The sequence below is a fragment of the Aegilops tauschii genome, chromosome 4, assembly GCF_002575655.3.
Source record: "Aegilops tauschii subsp. strangulata cultivar AL8/78 chromosome 4, Aet v6.0, whole genome shotgun sequence".
Classification (NCBI taxonomy): Eukaryota; Viridiplantae; Streptophyta; class Magnoliopsida; order Poales; family Poaceae; genus Aegilops; species Aegilops tauschii.
In genome coordinates this window covers 517,534,879-517,560,512 of record NC_053038.3, presented here as the reverse complement: position 1 = coordinate 517,560,512, position 25,634 = coordinate 517,534,879, and the positions used below count along the sequence as shown (strand labels likewise).

The window sequence follows — 25,634 nt, the reverse complement described above, 5'->3', positions numbered from 1 at the left end:
GTGTTGGCCCGGTTACGTCGCCGATAGGCGATTTCTAAAAGAAACCAGTATGGGGCACCCTATCCCTCGCCCATAGCGATACGTAAGGAAGCCTCGCGTCAAGGGGAGCGCGACACTGATCGGCCCAGTCGCGCTGGATGCAACAGTCTTTTTTTTTAAACTCTTTTTCGATTTTTCTACTTCCGTTTATGCTTCTAAATGTTCTAAATAGAAACTCTGTAATATAAAATAACACTTGACGTTAAATATTTCAAAATCAAATTAACGAAGCGTTTGAAATTGTTAAATGTGTATAGATAAAAAGATTCTGATATATACAAAAATATTAGAAGAAATATACAATTTGTTGAAAAAGGTCAATCAAAGCATTTGAAAAAATGTTAAACAAGTATTTGTTAAATGTGTATATCAAAAGTGTGTACCTTGTCTTAAAAAATTAATCTTTTATTTGAAATTTCTAATGAGCATTTTAATTTTTTAAATTTACATAGAAAAAATGTTAATCTTTATATGAAAAATGTTAATCAAGCACTTATAAAATGTTAAATGTGTATAGAAACAATTTGGACCATGCATTCCGACAATCTTACTCTTGTATATGAAAAATGTTAATCAAGCATTTGAAAAAATGTTAATTTTTTATAGAATAATTGTTGACCATGTATATAAAAAATTTAATCTTGTATTTGAAAATGTTAAATGTGTATTTAAAATGTATTAGATATATGCCAAAAATGAATAATGTGTATGGCAAAACTAGATATAAAAAAGAATTTTTCGGAAAAGGTTAATCATATTTTTGAACAATGTTAAACATGTAAATAATTGTTTTTGGTACATACAGAAAATGTTGAATGTGTACTGGATTTTTTTTCCAAAAAACCCGATGAGTTCGGCAAAGAAAGTAAGAAAAAAGATTAAACCCAAAAAACCAAAGAAAAGACAAAGAAACCCGAAAAAAGAAAATGAAAACCGAAGAAAACCATTGCTAAAGAAAACAAAGAAAGCCGAAAAAGAAACAAAAAAACAATGGAGAAACACGATGGAAACAAAGAAAGAAACTAAAAATGTAGAAAATATAAAAATAGAAATATAGAAAAATAATATAAATTCAGTGAAAGCCGAAAAGAAACAAGAAAACAATGGAGAACCCCGATGGAAACAAAGAAAGAAACAAAAAATGTAGAAAATATAAAAAATAGAAATATATAAAGAAAACTATAAATTCAGTGAAAGCCGAAAAGAAACAAAAAAAACAATGGAGAAACCCGATGGAAACAAAGAAAGAAACAAAAAATGTAGAAAATATAAAAAATAGAAATATAGAAAGAAAAATATAAATTTAGTGAAAGCCGAAAAGAAACAAATAAATACAAAGAAAAAACCAGTGAAAACGGTGAAGGAAACAAAAAACCCTCAAAAATTGAAGAAATGCGAAAAGACTTGATGAACAACGGATAAAAGCAAAAAGAAAACATAAAAGTAAACGAAAAAGAAAAAAACCCGGACTGAAAACTGTTATGTGCACTGCGTGAAACTACGGCCAGCAGTCAGTGAACATACAATGTTTGAAAAAACCTGAACAAATAGGCTGGCCCAGCTACAACAGGAAGAGCTAAAAGCTTTAGTGGAGACGGAACGATCCCTGGCTCTAAGCGAGATATAGTCGTTGCGATCAGTTCCGGTGAGATATAGCCCATGCATTGGTTGAGAGAGATGAAATGGTCGAATGAGGCTGTGTGGGCCGTGTTTCTTTATCTGTTGTCCTTTGGGTCATATGTATTTTGAGTGGAGGACTACCTAGTTAACCAGCAAAGATCCGCCGCCTCCACAACCTTTTGATCTGGCGCCATCCAGCGACCCAACCTTTTCCTCACCATTGCAGAAACATTTGCGACAAAGATTCTGTTGCAGAAAGAAAATATCTTAACTTCTTTGAAACATGTGTTGTTGAGAGTTTTTTTTGTCTCAACTCTTTTGCAACATGCGTTGTTGCGGAAGGACTTCTGCAACAGATATGATGTTGCCGATAATTGTCAAGTGGCAGAGGCACGTGTGGTGAAGGTCTGTCCGGCTGAGTAGAGGTTGTGCGTTGTCCGATCGTACTCAAATCTAACGGCTGCGCGGGCCGCGGAAATCTACACGTAATCAGCCGGCTGATTCTAATCATTTCTCTTTTTAAAAATCAAGCCTGACATAAAAATGCGAGCAACAATGTGAAAGAATATACGTTTTGTTCATTTGAACATCCTCATCATGCGAGGCGGCTACGTTATATACGTATGTTCCGACAGCGATGAGCATAGAAGAAACAAAAGATTCACGAGTAGCTCCATCAACTGCTCCACGCGAAGAAAAGTGAAAACAACACACGCTACGCCAAGAGCGTGAGACTAGCTTGGTCTCGGAGACTTCCCACGATCGCTCTCCTCCTCATTCGATGCCATCGCGCCGCGTCGCCGTGATCGACGCGGGAGCCGCCGGGCTGGTGGCGGCGCGTGAGCTGCGGCGTGAGGGCCACGTCCCCGTCGTCTTCGAGCAAGCCGCCTGCATGGGCGGCACATGGCTCTACGACGACGACCCTGACCCTGCAGACCCGCTCGGCGCTGGCGGCACGCACTCGAGCGTCTACGCGTCCCTCCGCATCAGCCTCTCCCGCGAGTGCATGGGCTTCCTCGACTTCCCCTTCGTCGCCGCCGAGGGAGCCAAGGGCGACCCGCGCAGGTTCCCCGGGCACAGGGAGGTGCTCCGGTATCTCCAGGACTTCGCGCGGCGGTTCGATCTCCATGCGCTAGTCAGGCTCGGGATGGAGGTGGTCAGCGTCCGCCGCAGTGTCGGCGCCGCGGGCTGGAGGGTCTCGTACTGCTCGAGAAAGCTTGCCGGCGTCGGCCGCGAGATAGAGGAGGAGTGTTGGGACTAATCTTGTTATTATGGCTGGTTTAGCTAGAAATAAGTGCACGTAGTCAGCTTAGTTAGTTGAGTTAGACATGCATGAGTTAGTTAGCCTGCTTGGCCGGGTCGTATGGCCATTCAAAAGGAGCTTCAAGGGCGGTGTACGTGGGCGTGGATGTAATGCATGTAGGTGATTAGTTAGTGCATGGAATTAGTTGGGTGAGTGGCCGTGCGTGGTGGCCGGTTTAGTAGGTGCGTCTAAGTCGGAAATTGGCAATGGCTCCTAGATGTAGATGCATATGCACCCATTGCGTAAATACACATTTTGAGAAGTTGAGAAATTCCGAACAAAAACCCGCGTGTATATCTGGACATTCTATGTGCGTGCACAAAGTTTTCGGTGAAAAACGAGGTTTTTTGTGGTTTGTGTAAAAAAGACAATTTCTGATGCTTCATTACAACTATCCGTTTTGCATTTCTTTATCTTTTTTACACAAGCCACAAAATGCGTAGTTTTTCACCGAAACTGTGCGCATGCACATAGAATGTCCGAATATACCCGTGGATTTTTTTTTTCTGATTTTTTCAACTTTTCAAAATGTGTATTTAGACAATGAGGGCATATGCACCTAGGAGCCATTGCCAATTTCTGCATGCATTCACTTTATTCTATTGTGCTGTATAATTTACTGTACTTCCTCCGTTTCTTTTTAGTCCGCTTATAAGATTTGGTCAAAGTCAACTTTGTAAAGTTTGCCTAACTTTATAGAAAAAATATTAACATCTTCAATACTAAAGTTATATGTTATGACAATTAATTTCATCATGCATCTAATATTATTGATTTTATAGTGTGGATGTTGATATCTTTTCCTACAAAGCTAGTCAAATTTTACAAAGTTTGACTTTGACCAAATTTTATATGCAAACTAAAAAAAATGGAGGGAGTATTTATATTGATGGCTTAATTAAGTTGTGGTGGTAGTAGGATACAGGACAAGTGGATTCGACATTTCCAGGGAAATTGCTGGCGTCGACAAAGAGGTCCATGTTGCCCATCGCTGCTACCTTCAGCTGATTCCACGTGTGAGATGATGCAGATTGCTGCCCGCCGTGCCAACTTGTGGTTTCATCCTATGGTAAAGCAAAGAAGTCCGGCTGGCCTTCACATTAGGATTACACATTGATCTTTCTAGCAAATAACATGTCGGTTTTGCTAATTCTCACTCAGATAGAATTAACTAAATCTATCACTCAGCCTCTCCACCGTATGATTTTACGTGGATATTCGTGCGGATTTTCTCGTTTTGTTTCCTCTTTTGTCCTTTTCCCTTTTAGTTGTTTACATTTTCTAATTATTATTATCTTTTTCATTTTGATTGATGACGCTTGAAAATTGGAATGCATGAAATGTCTCGCTCAGCTGAGATCTAGCCACACCCATAATACATAAATAATCACAAAGAGAAAAAATACCATGATTGGTTGACGCTTGAAAATTGAAATGCATGAAGTGTTTGCAGATTGAGCGTGCCGAGGAAAATGGCAGCATGGTGTTCCAGGATGGCACTCGGGTGAAGGCGGATGACATCGTCCACTGCACAGGGTATGTACTCACATACAAATATCTTGTCAAATTATAACTATTTTGATCGTTAAAACATCTCGTGTGAACTAAATCTTAACCATCCTGGTGGGTGCGTATGTACCACGGTATACAAGTACAGCTATCCATTCCTCAGTGACAAGGACCCTGTTATCTCCGTCGACGACAACCGCGTGGGCCCGCTATACAAGCATGTCTTCCCGCCACACTTGGCTCCTCACATCTCTTTCATCGGATTGGCCTTCAAGATCGGTAGATGAAATCACTATAACACACACTTTTATGTGTATGCAATGACATGTAGCAATATATATAGGAGGGGAACTTTTGGTCTATGGGGACATATGCACCCTATATGAGAATTTTTTTTAGTAATTCAACAAAAAGTCAAAAAATTCTGAAAATATTTTTTAAATAAACTTGACCTTACATTGTACTTTTCAGAAAAATTTCACAAAAAGAAAATCCTCCTTTGACTTCTTTTCAAAAAAGACAAAATTTTGGCCATAATAGTGTGAATAGTGACCTGTAATAGCAAATAAATTTTGTCTTTTTCTATGTGAAGTCAGCGTTGGGTTTTTTTGGTGAAAATTTATATACTAGTGCAAAAGTAAGTCAAGTTTATTCTAAAAAAACCTTCTGAACTATTTTGACTTTTTGTTTAATTATTAAAAAAAGCATCTCCCTATAGGGTGTATATACAACTAGGAATCAAAGTGTATTTCCCAATATATATATACGGCTAATTTCATTGATGCATATCGAGATCTATCTCCAGGATATCCTTTTCTCTGTGTTTCAACTCCAGAGCAACTGGGTTGCCGGAGTTCTTTCGGGAAGGATCGAGCTGCCATCACAAGAGGACATAATGCAGGATGTGGCTGTGTTTTACTCGAAGCTGGAAGCTCGTGGATGCCCCAAAAGATACACTCATGACCTCAGAGGTGGCAGTACGGTACGTACCTATATGTATACATATGCACATTCATTCATGTACATATATACTTCTAGATGAATAGACCATGATCATGTCCCGCCAGTCTATTTTTCTATTGATTTGTGCATTTAGTTTGAGTACGAGGATTGGCTCGCGGAGAAATGCGGGCATGAGGGGGTAGGAGGGTGGAGGAAAGGGATGTACGTCGCGGCGACGAAGAACGTGGTGGATCGCCCGGAGAGCTACCGAGATGAATGGGATGACGGACACTTGCTGCCACAAGCACACCAGGATTTCACCAAGTATCACTGACTGGTTTCCCGATCGACAACTATAGTCCTCCCATCTTGTTGCTAAAATGGCAAGGTCTCTCTCTTCTACCCCCCCCCCCCCCCCCCTCCCTGCCTCACTCTCTCACGTCGATAATTTGTATGTTGTCGACATAAATGACGATGCATTAAGAGGTACATGGTATTGAAAACATATTATCCACAATCTCCTCACATTGTGCAAAAGAATAATCGACCGGTTGCAAATTATAGTTGGCTCCAAAATAAAAGAACCAACTAATTAAAGACTCATGTTTATCTTTCCATTGTTCACTTGTTGTTCTGATGGTTGTAACTTTTTGTAAATTCAATAACTAACATAAAGCACTATGCAACATTTCATCACAGAAAAAAAGAACAAATATTGTCTAGTTATAATAGGAAACAGTTGATGCAAAAATATTCACTAAAAATTGGCTAGTCGTCTGCAGATAAATATTTTAATCAAGGTAGGGCCTGAGTACTACGCCCCGATGTCAATTTGATTCGCATATTAGTTTTTGTCTTCAGGCAAATAATGTTTGACCACATATATATTTAAAAATATTAACATATACCATGCCAAAAACTACAGTATGCAAATATATTTATTGATGGAACCAATGGTATTGATTTAATACTATGAATGTCAATATCTTCTAAGATACTAAGCTCACTAGATTTGGACCCGCCAGGGCTGTGGGGGTCCTAATGGGCCTCATGTGTAAGGATTTGTATCGCTGATTGAGGTTAATGCAAATCTAGCCATAATGGGCCGACGAGTTTTCCCGGTATGAGAAGGAATTGCTTGATTTTTTCCTTTCTTTTCTGTATTTTTCTATAGTTTTTATTTTTCCCTTTCATGATTATTTCCTATTATTCTTGTCTTTTTATTTTTTACATTTTAATTCATGAACATTTACTAAAATTTGTGAACATTCTAAAAAGTGAATATTCTTTAAAATGAACAAACCTTTTCTGAATTTATGAACATTTTTAAATTAATGAATATTTCTAAAGTTCACAAACATTTTTATAGTATTTGATTCTTTTAAATCTGTGAACCCTTTTCAAATTCGTGAACATTGTTTGGAATCAACATATATCTAGTTTGTGATAGGAGTGTCTGCTTTATTTTCTTTCTCCAAGAAAAAGAGAAAGGAGTTGCTGCTATGCGATGACATAAATGTCACATAGCTTAACAAGCTATTTTTAGAGAAAATACCATCCAAGAGATTTATAGGTAGCCTAGAATTTATAGCTCATTAAAATTGGTATATGACTCAGATTGTGCTATGCAGATGAAGTTAAAAGACAACAATACTCACATTGTATGGAAATCTCTTAAACTCATAAAAGAGATCTAAGTTTGTACTGTAATAGATAATTAGTTGGATTATTGCTCTCTATATACACAACTTTCTATTAGATTTCTTATCAAGTTGCATCCCAAGTGAAGTATATTTCAATTACTTTTTGATTGTTACGGGCTAACCAGCAAATATGTATTCATGGCCCGTAGCAATGCACAGGCTTTCTACTAGTATAATGCAGGATGTGGCTGTGTTTTACTCGAAGCTGGAAGCTCGTGGATGCCCCAAAAGATACACTCATGACCTCAGAGGTGGCAGTACGGTACGTACCTATTTGTATACATATGCACATTCATTCATGTACATATATACTTCTAGATGAATAGACCATGATCATGTCCGGCCAGTCTATTTTTCTATTGATTTGTGCATTTAGTTTGAGTACGAGGATTGGCTCACGGAGAAATGTGGGCATGAGGGGGTAGGAGGGTGGAGGAAAGCGATGTACGTCGCGGCGACGAAGAACGTGGTGGATCGCCCGGAGAGCTACCGAGATGAATGGGATGACGGACACTTGCTGCCACAAGCACACCAGGATTTCACCAAGTATCACTGACTGGTTTCCCGATCGACAACTATAGTCCTCCCATCTTGTTGCTAAAATGGCAAGGTCTCTCTCTTCTGCCCCCCCTCCCTGTCTCACTCTCTCACGTCGATAATTTGTATGTTGTCGACATAAATGACGATGCATTAAGAGGTACATGGTATTGAAAACATATTATCCACAATCTCCTCACATTGCGCAAAAGAATAATCGACCGGTTGCAAATTATAGTTGGCTCCAAAATAAAAGAACCAACTAATTAAAGACTCATGTTTATCTTTCCATTGTTCACTTGTTGTTCTGATGGTTGTAACTTTTTGTAAATTCAATAACTATCATAAAGCACTATGCAACATTTCATCACAGAAAAAAGAACAAATATTGTCTAGTTATAATAGGAAACAGTTGATGCAAAAATATTCACTAAAAATTGGCTAGTCGTCTGCAGATAAATATTTTAATCAAGGTAGGGCCTGAGTACTACGCCCCGATGTCAATTTGATTCGCATATTAGTTTTTGTCTTCAGGCAAATAATGTTTGACCACATATATATTTAAAAATATTAACATATACCATGCCAAAAACTACAGTATGCAAATATATTTATTGATGGAACCAATGGTATTGATTTAATACTATGAATGTCAATATCTTCTAAGATACTAAGCTCACTAGATTTGGACCCGCCAGGGCTGTGGGGGTCCTAATGGGCCTCATGTGTAAGGATTTGTATCGCTGATTGAGGTTAATGCAAATCTAGCCGTAATGGGCCGACGAGTTTTTCCAGTATGAGAAGGAATTGCTTGATTTTTTTCCATTTTTTTCTGTATTTTTCTATAGTTTTTATTTTTCCCTTTCATGATTATTTCCTATTATTATTCTCTTTTTATTTTTTATATTTTAATTCATGAACATTTACTAAAATTTGTGAACATTCTAAAAAGTGAATATTCTTTAAAATGAACAAACCTTTTCTGAATTTATGAACATTTTTAAATTAATGAATATTTCTAAAGTTCACAAACATTTTTATAGTATTTGATTCTTTTAAATCTGTGAACCCTTTTCAAATTCATGAACATTGTTTGGAATCAACATATATCTAGTTTGCAATTTTTATAAAAATCCGTTAACATCTTTTAATTTAACAAAGTTTTTCAAATAAAAAATATGATAGCCGGTTTTTCATGACCTAGCATTGTAGCGAGTGAAAAAAAAAGCCAAGCTTGCGAGCGGAATAGGGAACTGAGCTGTGCAACTAAGAGCTTCACTGGCTGGCCCATGTGAGCATTAGAACAACAATTCCATGGATTTTGCGTGGAAGAAGAGCTCCTGAGGAGCTCACACAACCACTATCAGTTGACACACAGAGGCCAAAACATGTAAAGACGCATAACAATGCACCGAACAACTTCACTCTCCTCTGAAAACAAATATTGTCTTCAACAATAGCACAACACGATATACAAATGAAAAAACATCCTAGGACATAATTAAAACCGAATCCAAGGTACATAAAACAAAAACAAAATAACTAACTACAATAATCGGCTAGAGAAATAAGAGTTAATGCCATAAATGCAGAGCCACGGGGGTGAAGCACGTGTTAGCATGTAGTTTTTCTTCTATATAGTCAAGAGCTAGTAGAAACATTGATATTGCACACAACCAAAGTATTTAAAAGGAAAATAAACAAAAATACATGACTTCCAAATGCCTGCCAAAAGCGGTCAGCGGCAGGTAGCAGCAACCATCAATGCCAATCACCGCCACTGGAGCACCCAAGCTATGTGAAAGGTTCTCCAATAAAGATGTCTTTTTGGGCTTATTTCTATGTCCAGTGTTATCTCCATCTTATGCAAACCAAACTAAAATATTTTAAAGTATGATTTTCTTATTCTCGAGCTTACGAAACTATACAATCTATATACATCAGCATTGTCGTGCGAGGGCACGCGCCAAGTAACCGGTGTTAGATGAAAAAAATGTAAATTTACGATATTACCACTGAGAATTAAATGGAGAGATTCCTTTTGAGAACAATAAAACACTATATTGAATTCATGCTCTAGCCAACTCATCCAAAAGTCTGAACTGATGGGGCGGGCAATATATTTCAACACCCCCCGTCACATCTAGACTTATTAGTCCCCCGTCACGTCTAGACTTATTAGTCCTTAGACATGGGATTTATGTTGGCCGCAGAATCATTTTTTTAGTACTGCATTGGCATGCTCTTGGCTTGGATACCATGTTAAGATATTCCTATCAACCAACTATCCCAAAAAGACCGATCTGATAGGAAGAGGAGATATAGTTTATATGACACCCCCTTCACATCTGACGAGGATATGTAATGATTAACACCTCCTCTCACGCCCGACGTGGGCTTGGATAAATGATTGGGGAAAATGCAGGGACTGAGACTTGAACCCAAGACCTCAGGTCTGATACAATATTGAATTCATGCTCCAACCAACTCATCCAAAAGTCCGAACTGATAGAGAGAGGCGGGTAATACATTTCAACACACTATTAGCAATGAGCTACAACAATCAAACCATGAAAAAATAGCTCATGAAAACCATGGTGGGTGCGAAACACCCTAAAGATCATCCTATTGAAGAAGTATAATAATCAAAACAAATCAAGTAACAAAACAATCCAGGTCCATCCATTAGACTGAATCACACCAAAATCACCCCAAACCATGTTCAGAATGAGATACCGAACGCACAGATTCAGGGGTGTTTCGATGAGCTAATCGAGCACATGATCTGTGACCCCTGCTTGCTGTCCTATGCTAATCAAGCCATCCATCGCGGATAAACAACAACCCTGAACCACCCTGCTGTGGACCTATGACCTGAAAACTTGACAGCGACAGACCAATCATGTGCAAGGAGACATAACACATAGGAAAAAAATGGATAGAGGAGGGCAGCAAGAAGACTAAAAAAACCTTCCGCCGGTGACAGGTGCTTGTTGATGGCGAGCCAGACGGAGAGTTCCACCTAGCTCCTCTCCAGACCAACATCTCTCCTACCTCAAGCTGCTTGCAAGGGGCTTGTCGCTTGCCATGGATCTCCGGCCAGCCCCTGCCGCTAATCACCGGCGAGGCGCCCCCTTCCCTCCGCCGCGGTGACCCGCAAACCCAAAATGAAAGAGAAGTGCAATAGAGCAAAAAGAACCCGACACAAACAACCCAGTACGCGAGACCGAGGACCCTCGAGCTACCGAGATTCGTGCAGATCGGACCGCCACAAAAACAACCTGAGGCGAAATAACTTTTTTAGGAAAAGTGCAGAATTAAAAGCCACGTGCAGGAATAGCAAACCAGTGAAAAAAAAGGGGAAAAAAAAGAAGGCGGCTGTGAAGACAGGAGAACGCGACTTTTCCTCGTCCTGCGACTGCGACGCCAGCTGAAAGAAGCTGAAGATTCGCTAGCAGAGCACGCCAGAGACTTTCCCCGATGCCGTCCTGCTCGCGCGTCGCCGTGATCGGCGCGGGGGCGGCGGGCCTGGCGGCGGCGCGCGAGCTGCGGCGCGAGGGCCACGCGCCCGTCGTCTTCGAGCGCGCCGCGGCCGTGGGCGGCACCTGGCGCTACGCCGCCGCCGAGGACGCCGCCGACCCGCTCGGCGCCGGCGGCGCGCACTCGAGCCTCTACGCGTCCCTCCGCACCAACCTCCCCCGCGAGAGCATGGGCTTCCTCGACTTCCCCTTCGTCGCGGGCCGCTCCTCAGCCGACCCGCGCAGGTTCCCCGGGCACCCGGAGGTGCTCCGGTACCTCGAGGCGTTCGCGCGGCGGTTCGACCTCCTCGGGCTGGTCCGGTTCGAGACGGAGGTCGTCAGCGTCCGCCGAAGCAGGGACGACGGCGCGGGCGCGGCGGGCTGGAGGGTCTCGTACCGCTCGAGGAGGCCCGACGGCGGCGGCGGCGAGCCGGAGGAGGAGGTGTTCGACGCCGTGGTCGTCTGCAACGGCCACTTCACCGAGCCACGCGTCGCCGCCATCGCCGGTAATTCCCTCGGCCCGATCTATCCCCTGCTGATGGCTAGCACTAGCAGTAGGCAGCATGCAGCTACTTCCGATGGATCCGATCTTTTCTGACAACCATGAGTAGCAGTTGCTCAATGGAATAGTTACGTTCAGCTTGCATTAGCTGTCTAAGGGTACCCGGGACTTTGCAATCGACAATTTGTTGCCTGAACTTCTTGCCGATGTAGCGAGCTCGTGGTCGTGGGCGAGGGAATTGCATCTTCTGCCAACAACACTGATGCGATGCGGTGTGATGAGAAATTCTTCAGGATGTCGGCCACAAGAGGGAAACAGATGGACAGATTCGAGGACCACCACATCACCGGTAAACTTTGGCTATTTCTTTCAAATCAATCAGTGGCAGGGCTGCTATTGTCTCAGCTTTCTCCACTGTCGAGCAACGATCATTGCTTTGGCATACAGAGGCAAGCACTTGACCTCGATGATCCCTGGCCACCGCACCAATTCACCAGATTCAGAGAAGAGGCGGCGTCAAAGAAACTGACCATCAGATTTAGAGTAGCAACAGAGTTCTATTTCTGACAGTTTCAGATTGCAGATCCAGCAACATCTGAAGTCAATCCTCTCCACTGGACCTGAAAGCGACCTCTTTCAGGAGCTCCCAAACAGCCCTCATGGCTGCTCTCAAAGCTCTGCTCCTTGTGCAAGCAATCACAGCGTGGAACTCGCCCTCCATTTCATTGCCACAAATCTCACACATGTTCTCCTTGACAGTTGTTCTCCTGAAAGCATTCTGTTTTGTGGCAAGGGAGTGTGTGGTAACACGCGAGCCAAAGATTTTGATTTTCTCACGAATTCTAGCTTTCCAAATCAGTCCCCAAATGTTTCTGTCACCTGCATCCTTAAAAGAGCTAGAGGCAGCAGCTGTAGCATTGTTTCTGATCTCATATGCCAGTTTATATGCACTTTTGACAGTGAAGACTCCGGGCTTTTCATAGTGCCATGCTACACAGTCCTCTACCATATTTGAGGGAATTCTCATTTTGCAGATCTCTTCCGCATCAATGGGTTGGAAAATTTGGTTGATCAACTCTGTGTTCTACTCACTTGTATCTGGATGCATAAGTTGATTAACCCACGGAAGCCTCGATCTCTTTATAAATTCCGCAGTTCTGAGCCCGTCTTTCCTAGGTATCCTCTGAATCTGAATCTGAATGCTTCTTCCGTTTCCCACTCACCAAATCAGACCCATTTTTAAGAGCTAAAGGCCAAAGTTGATGCCTCTCCAGGCTGGAGACGCGTCCGAGGAGAAAACCGTATCCAGAAGGTTTCCATGTGGGTAGTATTTCAACTTTAGCACTCTAGCACAGAGGCTATCCGGTTTCTGGATAAGCCTCCAACAGCAAGGCACGGTTGACTAAATGCATGTCACGGTAACCTATACCTCTTAGGTTTTGTGATGCAATGAACCTTGCGCTGATCTCTTTGTCTCCCCACCAGAAGTCTCTTATGATTTTCTCATACTTTTCACAAAAGCCTATGTTCAACTTGAACACTCCCATGACATATGTTGGCAATGCTTGGACAACAGCTTTAATTTGACTTCTTTTGCCGCCTGAGACATGAACCTCTCATTCCAATCGTTGCACCTCTTCCCAAATCTGTGCATGATCGGTTGGAACTTGTCGTTCTTCATTCTTCCTTCAGGCGTGGTAGGCCCAAATATTTGCTTCCAAATGAGGAGGATTCCATGCCCAAGATTTCTTAATCTATTCTCTGACTTGCGACGGACAAGCTTCACTAAACAAAAGAGAGCATTTACTTTGACTGAGGAGCTGCCCGGTACATCTTCTTTGGAATAAGTTCAGTACACCATTGATTCTGGTGGCTTGCACAACTGAGACCTTGAAAAATAGTAAGCTATCATCCGTAAAGAGGACATTGATATTCCTGGGCTCCCTCGAGCAATCTTTAAGGGGAGAAGAGATCCGTTTGCAACCTCCTTGTTAAGCAAGCTAGCCAGCCCATCAGCCACAAACAGGAAATGGTAAGGACTCAATGGGTCACCTTGTCTTAAGCCCCTCGAGGGGGTTTAGCCTCCGACAATTCAGTGTTGCTTCTCACCTATCGTCCGATTTGCTGACATATGATTTTGTAGTGCAGGCGTCCATTGCTGGCCCGGGAAACAGATGCACAGCCACAGCTACCGCGTGCCTGATCCATTTCGTGGCCAGGTGTGCATCCACAATGTGTACTACTGTTCATTGTTATTACTCGATCGTGATTAACGTGCTAACTTACTAATTGGTTACTATTGTATTATTGGTGTCTAGGTTGTGATGGTGATAGGGTACCAACCGAGCGGCATGGACATCTCGAGGGACATCGCCGGTGTGGCCAAAGAGGTCCACGTCGCCATGCGATCAGAACCTCCTTATCAAATGCACACTACTACTGCGACTGGCCATGCCAACCTGTGGCTCCATTCCTGCACGGTACCCACTGTATACTATTACTAAACACTTGGTTTTTAATTTTTTAATATACCTAGATGATACCCCACGTATTGCTACAGATTGGCCATAATATATATATATATTTCAGTAAGATTTTGTTGTATAGAAGATGAATAATTGAGTTATTATTATGAGGCATACATATAATTTATTGTATCTTTGATTATTGTATAGTTTCAAAATATTTGTTAAATATAAATAGCGTGATAAACCTTTTCTCATGCATGATTGCATCCGTTGAGGTGGTGCTTCCCGCCTGCATGGTTACATGCTGAGGTGACTTATTTGAATATCTGTAAGAAATACTCCCTCCGATCCATAATCAGTGTTACAATTTTGACTAAGGTCAAAACTGTGACACTTATTATGGATCGGAGGGAGTGTATGTTAACAAGGATCACCTAACTAGTAGTTATTTAGGATTTGGTTCGCACAATGTTCAAATGCAAACATTTTGCAGATTGAGCGGGCGGAGGAAGACGGTAGCTTGGTGTTCCAAGACGGCAGCAAGATCAAAGCTGATGTCGTCCTGCACTGCACTGGGTATGTTACAACCGATTGTCAAATTATGTCTGAGATGATTGACGGATGGTTTATGCTAATTGCGTTGACGAATTGGTGGCTTGCTTGCAGATACAAGTATAACTTCCCGTTCCTAGGTGACAGCGACGACGAACTGGCCGGTGCAATCTCCGTGGACGACAACCGCGTGGGCCCGCTGTACAAGCACGTATTCCCGCCAATGTTGGCTCCTCACGTCTCCTTCATCGGATTGCCCTTCAGGGTCAGTCAATCAACACCTTTAGTTAATAATGGAATTTGGTCACGTGATGGATAGACAGCCCCTCAACCAAGCTTGTTTAGAAATTTGATATATGAAATTAATTAATGCATATATATGTTGATATGTCCGGGCTGATGTATCGTCTATCTGGGCAGACGATCCCTTTTCTAGTGTTTCAGCTCCAAAGCAAGTGGGTGGCCGGTGTTCTGTCGGGAAGACTCGAGCTCCCATCACAAGAAGCCATGATGCGGGATGTGGATGCGTTCTACTCGGACATGGAAGCTCGCGGATGCGCCAAGAGACGCACTCATGACCTGGGACAAGGCAATCCGGTACGTGAATGCATACATGCTTGCATTCATCCATGTACATATACATAATCAATCGATACTTCGATTTGGGCGTTTGTAGTTTGAGTATGAGGACTGGGTGGCGGAGCAATGCGGGCTGGGGAGGATGGAAGGATGGAGGAAGGGCATGTTCGTTGCGACGTGTAAGAACCTGGCTGATCGCCCGGACAGCTACCGGGATGAATGAGACGACGGCCACCTGTTGCCACAGGCGCATCAGGATTTCAGAAAGCATTCCTACCTGACCGATCAATATTGAATAGCAGATACTGGATTGTTTGGCTTCGAGTCACTTGGTCGATCTTGCCCATTATTTGTATTGGCTGGCTAATTGTTTCAGCAACTACTTCAGTTTCCATATGCAAAATGTTGTAACCAGGTATTAACCTTGTACAGTCCTGGCAGGCAGAAGGACCAAACATCAAAGGAAACGGGAGTATTCATAACCCTATATCGCGCGGGTGGGCTGGCCCAACAACAGCGTTCGGATGCACGAAACAGGAACTCAAAAAGAAAAAGAAAAAAAAACTGGAACTCATGTTGTTTGCCTGGTTTTATTTCCTTTGAACAGATTGAAAATGTATTACTCCCACCAATCCATATTAATTGTCGCTGATTTAGTATGAAAACCTGCTACGATGACAGATTTTAGAAAAAAAAATATACATTTAAAAAATTGACCTAGAATACACATTTACAAACTTTAAAAGAAAATAATAATTACAAAATTATAATTTTTTACAATGTTTGCAGATTTTTAAGAACACAGAAATTTAATTAATTTTCGTGAATTTTGGAACCCAAAAAATCTAATCAAAAGGAAGTAAACCCGTGATTTTTTTAAAAGGTGTCGAAAAGCGCTAAGGCGCAGGTGTGGGGGGGGGGGGGATGAAATTATGAAATAAAGAAGTAAAGGCAGAAAAAGAAAGAAAAAAGGGAAAAAAATCTGTAATACGTGAATTTTTCTACTTTGCGTATAACTATATTTTTAGGCGTGTGTACATTTTCCCAAAATTACACTAGCATTTACAAACCCAAAGAAAACTGATAAAAATAGTAAAAAGAAATAGAAAAAAAGAAAGAAAAAAGGAAAAATTCTATAATACGGGAATTTTTCTATTTCGCGTATAACTATATTTTTAGGCGCGTGTACATTTTCCCCAAATTACAGTAACATTCACAAACCCAAAGAAAACTGATAAAAATAGTCAAAAGAAATAGAAAAAAATGAAAAAAGCAATGATATCCGAAGAAAATTGATGAAAATTGCTAAAGCAAACATAGAAGAAGAAGTAAGAAACACAGAAAAGGAAGGAAACGTTTTTTTAAAAGGAAACAAAACAATACCGAAGAAAGCACACTGAAGAAAAGGAAAATTAAAAGTCCAATGAAACACGTAAAGAAGAACACCTTTTTTGCGAGATTAAAGAAGACCACTAAAAGGAAGAACAAGAAAAAGTGATGAAAATCGGATCACTCCTACCAATAGATAGAAACATCCCCTCAACAAAAAAAGAACAAACCAACATGTTGGGAAACTTGGGCCTTAGATGGAACAAGTTATTGGCCCATTATAGACCAAGTCCCTCCACTTAACGTTAAAGTGGGCACTTATCCCTCCACCCCTAGATATATAAAGAGGAGAGCACCCTGTGTATGTACAGTGATGATGATTAATAAAGAAAGACTCCCCTCTACATCTCTGTGTCCATTTACTTTCTGTACCTGTGTGTGATCGACTACGACGCTCGCTCCCGCTCTGCAACCTTGGACCGGACTCGCCGGCAGGAGTTGCGGAACACGTTATCAGCACGCTTCGCTCCTCCAACTCTCCATCAAGCCTGCGTCAAGCCTGCATCGAGCAGGCTTTCGTCAATCTCGCGGAGGTATGGATCCGGAATTTGTTCGCAAAAATGGATTCCTCTTGTTGTTGTGATTCCGTCTTTGCGATCCCGTAATTTTCCGGATTAGTTTTACCTACGGTGTAGATTTTTCTGGTGAGATCGCGGCTGACCTGATGTCGCCTGCCAATGCGGATCGATCTTGCATGTAGAGGAATTTGTTGACTATGCTGTAGGGAGACGGTGCCCTGATGAGCACGGCACCGCCGCGATGCACTGGATGTGCACGCGTCGTCTCGCTGGTTTGTGTCGTCCGACGACGAACAGAAGAGACGAAATCATCTTCCCAAACTCATACATGCCGTCCGGATGACTTGCATGTGTTATGTGTATGCAAATCACCATGCACTTGTTGTATCGCGCCGACATCTTCGTGGACAACCCTGTTGGCCGTATCACAAGAGGTCCGTCAGCCGCCGTTGGCCTCGACTGCAGGGCAGCAGCCGCGTCGTGTTTCCTGCAGTGCTCGCGCTGCCGGTCGCTGCCAGGCTTGCCTGCGCGCCGCCGCTCACGGCGGTCAACGATTGGACGCCACCACCACGGTCCCGTGCAGGATGGCCAGCTCGCATGGCCGAGCTGTGTCGGTCCTCGTCGATGTCCGCCACCGCGCCAAGCCTCGGCTGCACGATGATCCGCGCATGTTGCGTGATAGGCCGGCTACCGCCCCTCTGCTCAAGCCCGCCCGCCGCGTGCCTAGGCTCGCTGGTCGCGCACGTCGCCGCGCTTGCAGTGGCCGAGCCGCGTCATGGCAATCACGCCTTGCTGCAAAGGCAGCCGCATCGCGCGCGGACCCTGCTGACACATCGCACGCCGTCGGACGTTGCCGCGGGCAGCTGAGCGCCTGAGAGCGCCGCCACGCGCTACGCGAGCTGGGCCATGGCCTAGTGCTCGTCGCCGCACTGCCGCGTGTGACCCTCGTTGGCCGTCGTCGTGGCCGCCAGAGCTCCCGCATCGAACCACGCGTGCCGCTCTGCTACGTGCGTCACCGGCCCTGCTGGCCGCCCCGACCAAGCGGGCTGTTGCCCTGGTCAACCGCCGCCGCCACATTCCACTCGGGTGGCTAGGAAACCTAGCCACTGCCCCCCAAGGGCTGGGCAGTGTGGGCAGGGCGGTGTTGGGTTGGGCCTAGATGGGCCTCACTGCGGGTGCCTTGTAATAAAAAAAACATGAGTGGCAGCTGTGCACATTAAATTGTCCGACGGCCCGGGTTCGGCATACTGTCGTACGTACATTGCGTGCGTTTTTACATTTTTACACTCAGATTTTTCCGTATTTATGCGCATTATATTCCATCTGAGTCATTTTGCACATAAGCCCTCGGTTCAGTCTGTTTTCGTGGAAAATGTATAATTGTGCTTAATGTTTCGGGAATTCGATGTTAGAGCCAATTTTTCACGTCTAGGACGCGCTTAACATGCTATTTTATCATGCATGCTTCTATTATATGCTTTTACTGTTGTAGATTAATTGTTGCTTACTTTTAATCGCTATGTAATGCATATTTTAGCATGCTATAAATATCGGAACGTCACTTTGATGAATAAAATGTATCATCATCGCTTTTACATCATGGATTACCCGATGTAACCCCTTCATAATCGATGATGGCTGGAATCAATAAACCGGGAGTCCATCGAGTTGGCCCAGAAGGGGTTCTACTACCCCACCGAGCATTCAATGTGTAGATCATCCTCGGGTCCGAGTGACCCTAGAGGGCGATAGGCTTGTGGACCCAGATGGTCTTCACCACTCCTAGGGTGAATGCAGGGATAGTGTATGGGCTAGGGTACCCCACCTTGTCATTCAACGTGGAGGTTGTCCTCGACTCTGAATGACTTAGGGCGATAGACTTGACCCAGATGGTCGCTGTCACTCCTAGGGTGAATGCAGGTTGCTGCACTTTCTTCAACTCCACCTCCGTGGTACCTTGCAAAATGTGTACATGACAAACCGAAGTGCCCTAGTCTTTTAGATCGCTCTCACAAGGGTTGTTCGATAGGCTGGAGCACATTGTTTGTCCCCATGGAGAGGAGTAGAACCATTGTTGCGCAACTGCTTGGGGGTGTCTATATTATCTAGGGGGAGCACCATCGGCTCATACGGCAACGCCTTATAGGTGCCCAATGTAGAGCCATTGGGGCCCCCCCTTCCATGACACACGAACTCGATGGTGATGTTATCCTGGCAAAAGCTCTCCTATTTGGAGATGCTTAGCCGCCTCGACATCTAGACTAGAGTAAATGGCCCCCTCATTTATTCTCTTGGTTTCCCATTTGTTTATAATTCCCTAGATTAAATTGATACATTCATCTCTGGTGGGTTGTACTCTATTAGAGCAAAACCTTATTCATCATTTGGCGTTTGGATGATGTTTGCATTCATCCATTTATCCTTTATTGAATTTTGATAGCTTGTTATGTTCTGAAATTTGTGCATTTATTATTTATGTAGCTTCTTCCTCGCTACATTACATTAATTCGATGTCATATTTTAGAACGCGTGTGGCACCCGAGTAGAGGAAATGTGCCTTGTTGATAGCGGTACAACTAATACCATTTTACGAGTAACTCAGTGCTTTGAGTCTATTAAAAAAATCTCCGGGAATTTTTGTGACAACCGCCTGCTGCGGTTCGAATATATTCGGCTCCAGACGAGCCACCTTCATACTTTCTATAGGGACAACTGTGATCATTAATGATGCATCGTTGTACCCGGAGTCGACTCGTACTCTTTTGAGCTTAAAGACATCCGCGCTAATGGTTTCCACGTTGAGACCGATGATGACTATGGCCAAGTGTGTATACTCATCATCGAGCGGGATGCAAATGGTAAACATGCTATCGAAAGGCTTCCTCCATTCGACACAGGGCTATCCTACACTAAAATAGTAGCACCGCCTGTGTACACTACCCTCAAGACTATTTAGAAGCTCTGAACTTTTCTGCCTCTGGCACAATAGGTTAGGCCACCCCGGACTTAGGATGATGAGAAATATAATTAACAACTCGCATGGTCATAATGTTAACGTGAAGAACTTCCTGAATCCCGATGATTTCGTATGCTCCGCATGCGCCATGGGGAAGTTAGTCATTAGGCCATCACCCCTCAAGGCGAGGGATGAAATCCCCGCGTTCTTGGAACGTATCCAAGGGGACATATGCGGTCCAATTCAGCCCCTCAAGGGGGCGTTTCGGTACTTTATGGTGCTCATTGATGCTTCCTCTAAATGGTCCAATGTTTGCCTACAGTCAACACGGAACCATGCCTTTGCAAAGTTGATCTCTTAGATCATACAAATGAGGAATAATTTCCCTAAATTATCGTATAAAGTCTATTCCAATGGACAACGCCGGAGAATTTACTTCAAAGGCATTCGATGATTATTGCATGGCAATGGGAATCAAAGTTGAGCACTCAGTACCGCATGTTCATACACAAAATGGACTTGCTGAGGCATTGATTAAAAGAATTAAATTCATTGCCCGACCGCTCCTTCAGGGTTGTAATTTACCAACTACATGCTGGGGCCACGCAGTGTTACACGCGGCCCATCTCATCAACTTTAGACCGTCGGCCTACAACATCCACTCTCCTGTTCAGCTTGCGCAAGGGTCGGCACCGAAAATTTCCCACCTTCGTAGGTTCGGTTGCCAGGTATATGTACCAATACCACCACCCCAGTGATCAGCAATGGGCCCGCTCCGTAAGTCGGGGATATACGTTGGTTATGAGATTGTGTCCATAATCAGGTATCTGGACCCCATGACAGGTGACTGTCACACGGCTCGTTTTGCTGATTGCATTTTTGATGAGGATTTTTTTTTCGACTTTAGGGGGAGAGAATCAACCCCTTGATGCTAAAAGTCGAGAAATCACGTGGAAAGCCACGGGAATCCATGCTCATGACCCGCGCACTGCTGAGACTGAGAGAGAACTCCAAAAGATAATAGATTTGCAGTCCTTAGCAAATCAACTGCTTGAACACTTTAGTGACTCAAAGACTGTGACAAAGTCGCATGTGCATGTGTGCAATGCACCGGAAAGGGTTGAAATACCGAAAGAAAATGATGGTATACCCGCTCCCGTCCATAGGCCTAAAGGACGAGAAATCCGGCTTCTCAAATCCCAAGTACTCAGGGACGCCTGACGAAAAAGGATAAGAGAGATTTATCACAGCCTGTCACCAAAGTGCCCCAAAGTGAAATGGGGAGCCAGTTTGAGACCTGGCACAAGTACGGAAAATTCAGTGCACGAAATTCCGACTTAAACTTTCCCATAGAGGAAACACCCAGCGAAGATGTGTGCGCACACATCGGCGCGGGAAAGCTAAAGGACCTTGCTCCCAGAATGGGAAATTTGGTAGAGCAAGGGTCTGCGCCAGATGTGCCCCATGACAAAATGGCCATAAATTATATTAATACGGGAGAGTCCATGAATCGAGCAACGGTGATTGCCGACATTAACTTTGCTAAGAAAATTGCCTCAATCATAAATCTTGACCCCGAGCCTAACATGCTCGCTGAAAAGGTCAGATCAGAAAGATTGGCATGAGGCAATTACTGCCGAATTATTATCTCTCAACAAAAAGAAGGTGTTTGGACCGGTTTTTCTAACTCCTCCCCACACACGCCCTGTTGGCCATGAGTGGGTTATTGGTCAAAAGAGAGATGAAAATAATAAGGTAGTATGGTACAAAGCAAAGCTCATCGCTCAAGGGTTCACTCAACGACAAGGTGTCGATTTTGAGGAGACTCATTTCCCAGTCATGGATGAAATTACCTTTAGATAATTGATCTCAATGGCAGTAAATATGGACTTGAAAATGAAACTAATGGATGTTGTCACTGCTTACCTGTATGGTAACTTGGATTCGAACATATACATGAAGGTTCCTGAAGGTATCCCTGTTCCGAACCATAATAGCGCAAACAGGAGTCTATACAGTGTTCAACTTCAAAAGGCATTGTACGGACTCAGATAGTCTGGTAGAATGTGGTATAATCACCTAAGCGATTTCCTTCATCAGAAGGGCTACACGAGCAATAAAGATTGCCCATGTGTTTGCATACGGCGATCCCAAGATGGATTCTGTATAATCTCGGTGTACGGGGACGATTTAAACATAATCGGTACGCCTGAGGATATTGAGGATGCGAGTTCCTACCTGATGTCGGACTCCGAGATGAAGGATTTGGGTAAAACCAAGTTCTGTCTAGGTCTGCAACTTGAACATTCCCCTGATGGGATTCTAGTGCACCAGTCGGCCTACACCCAGAAGGTGTTGGAAAGATTTGGATTTGATAAGGCATATCCTTCTAAGACCCCGATGGTCAGGAGATCTTTACAACAAGACAAGGACCCGTTCAGGCCTAAGCAAGAGGGGGAGGAAATTCTGGACCGGAGTTTCCTCACCTGAGTGCAGTTGGAGCACTCATGTACCTTGCAAATGGTACACGGCTGGACATTGTGTTGGCCGTCAATTTGTTTGCTAGGTACAGTTCTGAGCCTACCAAGAGACATTGGAAAGGCGTCAAGGACATCTTCCGTTACCTGTACGGGACCAAAGATCTTGACATGTTTTAGAAGGAATCAAGACCTATCTCTTATAGGCTATGCTGATGTTGGGTGTCTGTTGGACCCACATACTTCTAAGTCATAGACTGGATATGTTTTCCTTTATGGTGTGGAACCGTGTTTTCCTGGAAATCTTCCAACACGAGTCTTGTATTGACTTCCATGAACCACTCGTAAATCATAGCACTATGCGAAGCATCACGAGAGTGTGTATGGCTTCAGCGGATGATCGGCCACATTCAGCAGACATGTGGGCTGAGCACTGTACAAACCCCTACCATTATCTTTGGAGATAATACTGATTGTGTTGCACACATTCAGATGGTTATGTGAAGAGTAATCCCATAAAGAATATTAATCCTAAGTTCTTCTATGCACATGAGATGTAGAAGATGAACGAGGTGAGAATCTTGCATGCTAAGTCCGGTGCCAATCTTGCTGATTTGTTCACTAGATCATTACCGACGCCATCTTTCGAGAGATGTGTGCATATAATCGGTATGATGAGACTTAGGAAGATGCAAGGTTCAGGGGGGAGAAACTTCACAAAGTCATCGTTAAAATCTCGGTCCCGATGATCGAGTACTCAACTTGATGGTTGAGTGGATTGTACTCTTTTTCCCTTGAGTGAGTTTTCCTGATGTTTCTCACACGAGGTTTTTGACGAGGCAATTCGTGCAACATAACAACGTATACTATGTGCTCTTTCTCCATATTTTTTCCCACTGGGTTTTTCGGAGTTTTGAGACATGGATATACGGATAACTGCCCAAGGGGGAGTGTTGGGAAACTTGGGCCTTAGATGGAACAAGTCATTGGCCCATTATAGACCAAGTCCCTCCACTTAACGTTAAAGTGGGCACTTATCCCTCCACCCCTAGATATATAAAGAGGAGAGCACCCTGTGTATGTACAGTTGATGATGATTAATAAAGAAAGACTCCCCTCTATATCTCTGTGTCCATTTACTTTCTGTACCTGTGTGTGATCGACTACGACGCTCGCTCCCGCTCTGCAACCTTGGACCGGACTCGCCGGCAGGAGTTGCGGAACACAACAAACTGTACAAACAAGCAAGCCCTGTAATGAAAAGAAAAATCAACGAAACGACCGTCCCAGAAAACGCAGATACACGGAAAACCTTGAAGCGAGACATACACAACCATCTAAGGGTTACAGCTTTGCCTAAAAAAAAATCTAAGGGTTACAGCTTGTGAGGCCGAAATCCCTAGTTGATTAGTACTCGTTGCAAAGATCACTCCAACACCCCATGTTACGACAAGTGACGCACATGCAGCGCGCCACTTGTCGCAACCTGGGAGTTTTCCCTTTTCTTGTAGATCCATTTATTCAAAACGTTTTATCTCTCAAACCGTGCGTCCAAATCTTAAACCGCTTTCACCGTTGGATTCCTCGCGTCGAGATCTTTAAAACTAGATCCCACCTTGATAGGTTTTGACGAACTTTTTTTTCACAAAAAAAACGGACGAAAAAACCGCGCCGGGAGCACCGTTTTTTTCCTTTCCGAAAGAGGCACGCCCGTGCCTCTCGCGGAAGGAAAGAAAAAGAGAAAACACATTTTTTTTTTCGTTTCCGGGGAGGCACGACCGTGACTCTCGCGAAAGCACATCTGAGCCTCTCGCGGAAGCAAAACCGTGACTCTCGCGAAAGGAAAAAAAACAGAAAACGCGTTTTTTTCTTTTCGAAGAGGCACCGCCGTGACTCTCGCGAAAGCAAAACCGTGCCTCTCGCGGAAGCAAAACCGTGACTCTCGTGAAAGGAAAAAAAGAAAACGCGTTTTTCTTCTGTTTCCGAGAGGCACGGCCGTGACTCTCGCGAAAGCACAATCGTGCCTCTCGCGGAAGCAAAACCGTGACTCCCGCGAAAGAAAAAAAAACACAAACGCGTTTTTTTCGTTTCCGAGAGGCACGGCCGTGACTCTCGCGAAAGCAAAACCGTGCCACTCGCGAAAGGAAAAAAATGAAAACGCGTTTTTTCGCGTCGAAAAGCTAAGGAAGACCGGTGGAAAACCAAAATGTAGAAAAAAACCAAAAAAAACTATTTAAATAGCCGAAAACGTGTGCGGAAAAATAAAAGAAAAATCCGGAGGGAGCGCCGAGAGCGCGCCAAGTGGCGCTGATTGTTGCGAGGCTCCCGAAGGAGCGCTCGTTAACTAGTGGCTCCCTTGTGAGGCTCCCGTAAGGCTCACTTTATTGGCGTGCGAGCGCGTCAAGGGATGGGCCCAGCTGCCGCCCCATCTGAATTTCGGTGTTTCATTTTTCTATACGCATTTTCGTTTTTTTGGCATTTTGGTTTTTGCTGGGTTTTCCATGCGTTTTGGAGCAAAAACATTTCTGCGAAGCATAACTATGCTTCTCTAAAAAGAATAAAATTCTGTGCTTCCATGAAAAGCACAGATTTACTTCTCGTTGATGCACAAGTTTGCTTCAAGAGAATAAAAATTTGTGCTTTTTCACGAGAAACAAAATTTTGCGTCTCGTGAAAGCACACATTTGCTTCCGTAATGCTTCTCAGAAAAAAAAAGAGTTTGTGCTTCTTGAAAAAGGCAAAAAAGTGAAAAACCGCAACCATGCTTCTACGTTCCGGTTTTTTCCTTCTACTTTTTTCATTATTCGTATTTTTGTTGTTGTTTTCCTGGCTCTCTTTTTTACCGATTTTTTGTTTCCTTTTTTCCGATTTCCGTTTTTTCATGAAAATAAAGTTTGTCGCAACCTATTAACATAAGATCTAGTTTCAAATATCTCGATGCGAGGAATCCAATAATGAAAACGGTTTGGGTTTGGACGCACAGTTCAAGCTATAAAATATTTTGCATAAACAAATCTAGAAA

General features: G+C 43.4%; 1 protein-coding gene and 1 pseudogene across 1 annotated transcript; both read left to right on the top strand.

Annotated features, from left to right (window-relative positions):
- The first annotated feature begins 2,440 nt into the window (after positions 1 to 2,440).
- Positions 2,441 to 5,747, top strand: LOC109754789 (flavin-containing monooxygenase FMO GS-OX-like 3; annotated as a pseudogene).
- Positions 5,748 to 11,108: 5,361 nt separating this feature from the next.
- On the top strand, positions 11,109 to 15,759 carry LOC109754817 (flavin-containing monooxygenase FMO GS-OX-like 2). Its single transcript, XM_020313714.4, has 7 exons — positions 11,109 to 11,677; positions 13,822 to 13,892; positions 13,992 to 14,153; positions 14,635 to 14,717; positions 14,808 to 14,958; positions 15,114 to 15,290; positions 15,370 to 15,759. Exons 1-7 carry the CDS (start codon positions 11,134 to 11,136, stop codon positions 15,493 to 15,495), a joined length of 1,314 nt encoding a protein of 437 aa, XP_020169303.1. The 5' UTR covers positions 11,109 to 11,133; the 3' UTR covers positions 15,496 to 15,759.
- The last annotated feature ends 9,875 nt before the right edge of the window (positions 15,760 to 25,634 follow it).